This window comes from Stenella coeruleoalba, assembly GCF_951394435.1.
Source record: "Stenella coeruleoalba genome assembly, chromosome: 15".
NCBI lineage: Eukaryota > Metazoa > Chordata > Mammalia > Artiodactyla > Delphinidae > Stenella > Stenella coeruleoalba.
Window position 1 is genome coordinate 67,963,862 of NC_137161.1, and position 7,803 is coordinate 67,971,664.

The 7,803-nt window shown below is 52.6% G+C and overlaps 1 protein-coding gene across 1 annotated transcript; it reads left to right on the top strand.

The window, feature by feature from the left end:
- The first annotated feature begins 1,842 nt into the window (after positions 1-1,842).
- On the top strand, positions 1,843-5,852 carry CHP2 (calcineurin like EF-hand protein 2). The gene is made up of 7 exons (XM_079944936.1): positions 1,843-2,099; positions 2,515-2,587; positions 2,699-2,779; positions 2,906-3,036; positions 3,226-3,287; positions 4,071-4,193; positions 4,392-5,852. Exons 1-7 carry the CDS (start codon positions 2,033-2,035, stop codon positions 4,443-4,445), a joined length of 591 nt encoding a protein of 196 aa, XP_079801062.1. The 5' UTR covers positions 1,843-2,032; the 3' UTR covers positions 4,446-5,852.
- The last annotated feature ends 1,951 nt before the right edge of the window (positions 5,853-7,803 follow it).

Consider the following 7,803-nt stretch of genomic DNA (forward strand, 5'->3'; position numbering starts at 1 on the left):
TTGCCTAACCCTTGGGGTACCTGAAAAGAGAAGCATGCACTTCTTAGATCAATATTTTCAAGGCTTATCCGATGTAAGACTCTGCCTGGGGCTAGAGGCTTGATTGTTTCTCCAGTTTCTCTCTCTCTCCAAGGCGGGTATGAACTTGAACCCTTGTAATGAACAGCTTGCCTTTTTTTCCCCTTGGGAAATTTGTGTATCTATGTGATTATGATGGGGGAAGAGAGGGTAATTATACATGCAAAGCTGGACACCTGTGGTGCTTGTTCCTTTACAACTGAGTTTCTCAACTTTTAAAAAATTATCACCTCCCACTTAAGGAGCATTGTTAGACTTTTTTTTTCCTTAACCACCCCTCTCCCATGAAATCTTTTTTTTTTTTTTTTGGCTGCGTTGGGTCTTCGTTGCTGGGCGCGGGCTTTCTCTAGTTGCGGCGAGAGGGGGCTACTCTTTATGGTGGTGCGCGGGCTTCTCATTGCGGTGGCTGCTCTTGTTGGGGAGCAGGGGCTCTAGGCGCACGGGCTTCAGTAGTTGTGGCGCATGGGCTCAGTAGTTGTGGCTCGCGGGCTCTAGATCGCAGGCTCAGTAGTTGTGGCGCACGGGCTTAGTTGCTCCGTGGAATGTGAGATCATCCCGGACCAGGGCTCGAACCCGTGTCCCCTGCATTGGCAGGCGTATTCTTAACCACTTAACCAGGGAAGTCCCTCCCATGAAATTTTAATACTACAGATATATATCTATGTATGTGTTATACGTGTGTCTGTGTTTCATACATAAAAAGAAGAGATTTTTGCCCCTTGGGGGTGATGTGGCCCCCATGGAGAATACATGCTTCATGACAGTCCACAGCTATTTCAAGCGATGGCAAGCCTCCACCACAGAAAAGTGGGAAGAGGGCAGTGTAGCAAGCATGTGAGTTAGTGCACTTAAAAGGCATAGCAAAGTGCAGGGCCCATGGTGAGTGCTCAGAAAAATGAGAGCCCTTGCTGTGGTTGTCATTATTATGTAGAGGTTGGTGACAGTGAGGTTTGTAACGCTCCCTCAGGCTGTATGTGGATTCCCCTGGTGCTTGAGGGCTGGTCGCAGGGCTGTCAGTTCCTTAGCTGGAGCTTCTACCAGGGCCCAATAGGGCTCATAAGGGAGCAGCCGGGCTGGCTGGGGACTATAGCAAGAGGACCCCTCAGGATGCCCCCTCTACACATGGCAGCTGTTCCCAGCTGCCCCCAAGCGGCGCCAGGCAGGACTGCGGGCCTAGTGGTGTCAGATCTGATTTTTCAGAAGCCAGGAATTTGGGATTTGGGGTTAAACATCCAGATTTTTAAGCATTGACTCAATTAAACAACAAGGCTGTGTGGACCGAACGAAAGAGATGAAACCAAGATACGCTGACTTGTCCAGAGAGAGAAGCATAGCTGGGATTCCAATCCAAGTCTTTCAAACCCGGCGCTCCTTCCACTTAAACTAGCCCTTGCTCTCTGCCTCCCAACCCTCCTCGCTTCAGCCCCGTTTGGGACTCTTTCAAGGCCTCTGCCTCCAGGCCCGAGGGGGCCCCAGGCTGGGGCCATCCCGGATTGGGACGAATGCGTCTAGCTCCCCTGCCCACCCGTCACCCACTTCCCAGAAGGGCTTGGATTCTGTCTCCAGATGAAGAAGGGCGGACCTCGCTCGAGCCTTGCTCGGCGGCACCCGGGAGGGAGGGCTGGGCCGGGCGGGAGGAGGCGGGTCGGTGCCGGGGCCAGAGTGGGAACGGGGACACGCGGCCGGCGGACCCGGCCCAGCCCAGCCCCTCCCCTCCCCTCCCCGCCCGACCTCAGAGTCTCGGGATGCAACTGCGCGTTCTTCGCTCCCGCCCCGCTGACCCCGCCACACTGGCACGGTTTTCTATTCGCCCGGGTCGCGGGTGGGAGGCGAGGAACGGCGGGGTTCAGGAGCCTGGCTCTACGCCAGGGCTGTGGCCTTCGGCCCAGGGGCCACCAGGCGGCCGCGCCTGCGAGGCGGGAGGGGAGGACGCCGGCCCCGGCGCAGCTCGGCCATGGGCTCCTGCAGCTCCCGCGCCGCCAGGATCCCCGACGTGGACAGCATCCAGCGGGAGACCGGCTGTGAGTGCGGCGCATAGCGCCCGGGGACCCGGTAGGGTTCCCGGCGGCTCCGGGGGAGGGTCCCGGGGCCGGGCGAACCTAGAAGATCCTAGCGGCCGGGCTCGCGGGCGTGGGGCGCGTTCACTCAGGGGTCCCGGCTCCGGGCTTGCGGGCACCCAGGTAGCCTCCAGCCGGGGTCGAGGCAGCCTGCAGGACCGGAGGCGGATGGAGGGGTGGCTTTGGTCTCTTTGGGTCTCCCGGATCTCCCGGGTCGCACCCCGCCCGCTCGGCCCCAGGGCCCGGGTGGAGCCTCCCTCCAGCCAGCCCCCCGCCCCCCGCTCAACCCCCGCGGCCGCCTTGGGCATGGAGCGCGCCCCGGGGTTCGGCCGCGTCCCCAGAGTCCTCGGGGAGTCACCGTCCGCCTCCGCCCCCGCAGTCTCGCAGGCCAGTCTGCTCCGCCTCTACCACCGGTTCCGAGCGCTTGACAAGAATGAGAAGGGCTACCTCAGGTGAGCCGGAGCTGGCCTTCTGACCTCTCACCTCTGCCTCTCAGACCCCGTCCCCTCCTTGACCACGTTCCGTCTTTGCCTCACCCCCCCCCTTAAACTTTGACTTTCCAGCCGCGTAGATCTGCAGGAGATCGGGGCGCTGGCCGTGAACCCTCTGGGAGACCGCATTATAGACAGCTTCTTCCCTGACGGGTGAGCCTCGCCGCGGGTGGGGAGGTGGGGGTGAGAGCTTGTCGGGGGAGGTTAGCAACTGAGGCAGAGGCAGGGCCACGGCGACCACCGCGCCTGCACCATTGCCTGCCTCCCCCCACCCCCCAGGAGTCTGCAACTGGACTTCCCAGGCTTTGTCAGAGTCCTGGCTCACTTTCGACCTGTAGATGTTGAGGACCTCAGAAACCGGGACCCCCAGGAACCCGAGCCCCTCAACAGCAGAATGAACAAACTTCGCTGTGAGTCTGTGCCCCCTACCCGAGTGAGACCCCAGATTGACCATACCCGTTGAGAGGGCCCAGGCACCTTCCACTCCCTGTGTGGGCCCACTGGTGCCCCCCGCACCCCCCACTCCTCCAAGGTGAACTTGGGAGGGAAGAGAAGCAGGGAAAACCCACCTTCCTTTTCCCCCTCCACTCTCTTCCCAGTTGCATTCCAGCTCTATGACCTGGATCGAGATGGAAAGATCTCCAGGCATGAGATGCTCCAGGTTGGAAGAACCCAAGGGAAGGGGGGTGTGGTAGAACGGAACGGCTGTGGGCGATGGAGGGATGATTGGTGGGTGGGAGATGCAGATGACTGGGGTGTTGGGCGGGGAATAGGAGTGGGTGGGGTTGGAGTGTGGGTTAGTTGGGAGATGGGATGGGGAACATTTGGGTATGAGGTTGGAAATAGATCAGTAGCTCTCAACTGGGGGTGATTTTGCCCCCTGAATGACACTGGCAATATGTAGAGACCTTTTTGTTTGACGGGGTGGTGCTCCTGGGACCTAGTGGGTAGAGGTCAGGAACACTGCTAAACATTTTACAATACCCAGGGTGGTACCCTGGGTACCAGGGGTACAATACCCCTCCCCCCACCGAAAGGAGTTATCTGGCCCCAAATGTCAATAGTGCTGAGACTGAGGAACTCTGGGATAGATGTGATGAGGTGGGGGATGGATTTGGGACTAGTTGGAGGATGAGATGGGGGATGGGGTGGAGGATAGGCAGAGATTGGGTTCTAAGGTGGGGCTTGAGTAATGAACTTGGGCACATTATTGAGATGAGAGTGGGATAGTGAATGACAGATGGGGGGGTTGGATGGAGAAGCAATGGGGGAATTATTGGGGGCTGTGGTGGGAAGTGACTGGAATCGGGGGAAAATGAATGAGGGATGGATTACAAAATTGGCACTGACATTTGGGGTGATGCGGACAAGGTTTGGGGGATGGTGTCAGTAGTCTCTGCGCCTCCTCCTTATGGCTGTCTCTGTCTCTTCCTCCACCACCCAGGTACTCCGGCTGATGGTTGGGGTACAGGTGACAGAAGAGCAGCTGGAGAGCATTGCCGACCGCACAGTGCAGGAAGCCGACGAAGATGGGGATGGCGCTGTGTCCTTCCTGGAGTTCGCCAAGGTCAGGATGCCCTCAGGCCTGGGAAGTTGAGACCAGGAGTCCCTAGGACAGGTGGACATGGGAAATGAAGTTGGAAGGAGGATGGCAGAAAGAGAGGGGGTCCCCCAGGGAATCATGGGGCCTGGGGGATGGGAGAGGAGGCTGGAAGCATAGAGGTTTGGAATTCAAGCCTCTTGACTACCACCCGTCTCCCCGCAGTCCTTAGAGAAGATGAACATCGAGCAGAAAATGAGCATCCGGATCCTGAAGTGACGCCCTTTGTGCCATGGGTAGCTTACATGGACCACTTCTGCCTGGGACTCCTCCTCATGGAGGCCCAGCCCCAGTGAACTGTATTCTTACTTGAACACTGAGCTCTAACTAGGACCAAGGAGAAAAGCTTGGAGGGGTGTTTACCAACTCATTTGATCTCAGATCTGTGAATCAGCCAGAAAATGTTTGGTTGCAAGTGACTGAAAACCCAAATCAAAGGGATTTCAGTTAAAAAAGAATTTTATGGGCTCATGTATTGAAAAAGTGGGGAAGTATCCAGAAAACTGGGAAGGTCTGGAAGTGTCTCAGGCACAGCTGAATCCAAGGACCAAAATGATGCTATCAGGACTCAGTTATTCTCTGTCTCTCATCTCAGCTTTCTTTTGTGTTGTATTCTTTCTCAGATGGGCTCTTTCCTTGTAGTGGAGGATGGCCACCAGCAGTTCCAGGCTTGCATCCTACTAGCCTAGTAATGCAGAGGGAAGAGATTTTCTTGTTCAATAATTCCAAGCAAAGAGTCTCATTAGTCCCCCCGGAACCTTGTCCTTTCTCCAGGGGAATGGAACTTTCTATTTGGCCGGGACTGTGTCATGTGCTAAATGCTAGAGCCAGGAAATAAGGCCTGAGGAGGACTCAAGATGGGGTAAGGGATGGTTGCTTAAAGGAAAATGCAGGGCTAGTATCAGAAGGGGAAATGATGCTGGTCAGGCAAAACAAGATATCCATTAGTGTTAGGTTGACCAAATGGAGGGATCCTTGAAGTCTGGCTTCTTAAGTGGGTTTTCACTGATGAAGGTGGGTAGTGGGGGAAGAGGTGATGGAAAAATAATAAAGAAGACATACCTTCCTAGAGTATGAAATAATTAAAAGGTTTGGAGAGTACTTCCATTTTGTTTCACGGTAAGATGTTCAAGCATTGGCATATCACAGAAGAGAGTATAAAAGTCACATAAAATCATGAGATTCTATGTCTGTAGCAAAGCACTCTGGCTATACGTAAAGGAGATGCTGTCGGTACCCTGCTCATATCCCTTCCGAGGCCTGTGCTGGAGTTGTCTTGTATCAACACATTGATACAAGACACATCGGGAGCCAATTGTGCTTCTATCTTCCTAAGTCTGCTTTCAGTGATGTCAGGCTTGGTAGCTTGAAATTGCTGCGGTGGGAATATTTACACCATAGACATTGGCAGGCAATAGTCCAGCACTTTTCTGCTTAGGAGAGCCTGTTTTTAAACATTTATCAGCACATCAGCTGCTCGGCATTCACCATTACTGTATATGTCAATGACTTTTCCCCCAGCTTTATTGAGATATAATTGGTATACAAAAAACTGCACATAATTAATGTATCCAATTTGGTGAGTTCGGACATGTGTATACACTTGTATTACCATTACCATGATTAAGGTAATAAACATATCCATCATCTCCAAAACTTTCCTGCGTCCCTTTGTTTTCTAGGTTTATTTTAACATGTGTAGTAGGACCATGTAACATGAGACCTAACATGCTTAACGTATGTTTAAGTACACAGTATTACTGTTGACTAGGCACTCTGTCGTATGGCAGATCTCTGGAACTTACTCATCTTGTATAACTGTAACTTTTACCCATTGAACAACAGGTTCTCATATCCCCTTCCCCCCATCCCCTGGGAATCACCATTCCATTGACTACTTCTGCACACTTGACTATTTTAGATGCCTCGTAGAAGAGGAATCATGCAGCACTTGTCTTTCTGTGACTGATTTCATGCAGCATAATGTCTCCCAGATCCATCCATGTTGTCACAAAGGGTAGGATTTCCTTCTTTTTAAAGACTGAATAATATTCCATTTATGCGTATACCACACTTTCTTTATGTACTCATCTGTTGATGGCGTTTGGGTTGATTATTGTGAATAAGGCTGCAAAGAACATGGGAGCGCAGATATCTCGTCAAGATAGTGATTTCATTTCCTTTGGACGTGCACCCAGAAGTGGGACTGCTGGATCATACGGTAGTTCTATTTTTAATTTTTTGAGCAACCTCGACGGCTTCTTCCTGCAAGCATGGGTGACACTGCCGTAGGCATGTGCTTTGCCTGCCGTAGGCATGTGCTCAGCCTTTGTGAGGGGCAGGTGGAAGTGCCAGGGAGTCAATGTCCGTGGAAGCAGCTCTCAGCCAATGACAGATGGAAACTGGAGGATAAATACTCGCTTCCTCACCCCTCAGGTGGGACAACAGGGGCAAGTTCTCTTCATTCTCAGAAATCTCCAGCAGGTCTGAGACCCAGCTGCCTACGGTTTTAACCTGCTTGGTATGGTACCCTGTTTGGCTCCTTCTATCCTGTCTCCCTTTTCCCCTGTCAGTGCTTCCTGCATCACCTCACATGTAAACAGCTAGCTGTCAAAGCGTTGTCTCAGGACGCTCTGGAGAAACTCAACCTGAGACGTGCTAGACCTTCCAGAACACAAGCTCACAGTCCTCTGTGGTTGCAGGTCCTCAGTGGGACACTCAGAGGGAGCACCGTGTTAGGTGACTGTGCAGCTCCTGGTGTTTTCCAAGTCCAGGGAGTTTGAGGCCATGTAAAGACTGTGCACCTTTGGGGCTCTAGGAGCATGAAGTTGTCTGGGGTGGCACATTAGCCCCACTCCGACTTTTGCATTTTGATCATATGACTCTGACAGGTGAGGCTCGCAGTTGAAGGGAGGGGGCAAGGAGGATATTGGATTGCTTATGAAATTTTGAGTTTTTGTCAGGATTTTTACATGAGCAGAGACTTTTTGATTGAGAGATGTTTGTTTAGTTTTTGGCTCCAAGTAAAGGTGGGAGGAAGGTGTAAATCTCACTGAGTAGCTATGTTTTCCAGGCACTGTGGAGGAAGATTTGTGTACAGAGAGAAATAGAGGAGAGGGAGAGGGAGAGAGGGAATGAATCTTTATCCGTGGTCTTTTCCCCATTACAGTGTTTCTCAAATTTTCCTGACAGTAAATATCATCTGATTAAAAAGTTCAGACGCTTTGGCCCCATTTGAGAGCTCCTGAGTCTCCAGGGAAATCTATATTTTTAATATGTGATTCTGATGTTAGAGGTCCAAAGACTAAACTTTTAGAAACGCTGACCTAAAGCTTCTGGCCAGGACTTCCCTGTTGGCGCAGTGGATAAAACTCCGCGCTCCCATTGCAGGGGGCCTGGGTTCGAGCCCTGGTCAGGGAACTAGATCCCACATGCATGCCGCAACTAAGAGTTCACATGCCACAACTAAGGAGCTGGTGAGCCACAACTAAGACCAGGTGCAACTAACTAACTAACTAAATAAATATTAAAAAAAAAAAAGCTTCCGGCCAGGCTCCCAGTGACAGCTACCAGTGAG

Coding starts and splice junctions, on each gene's coding strand:
- CHP2 (XM_079944936.1), top strand. CDS start 2,033: ATGGGCTCCTGCAGCTCCCGCGCCGCCAGGATCCCCGACGTGGACAGC. Junction 2,100..2,514: donor CATCCAGCGGGAGACCGGCT/GTGAGTGCGGCG, acceptor CCGCCCCCGCAG/TCTCGCAGGCCAGTCTGCTC. Junction 2,588..2,698: donor AATGAGAAGGGCTACCTCAG/GTGAGCCGGAGC, acceptor TTGACTTTCCAG/CCGCGTAGATCTGCAGGAGA.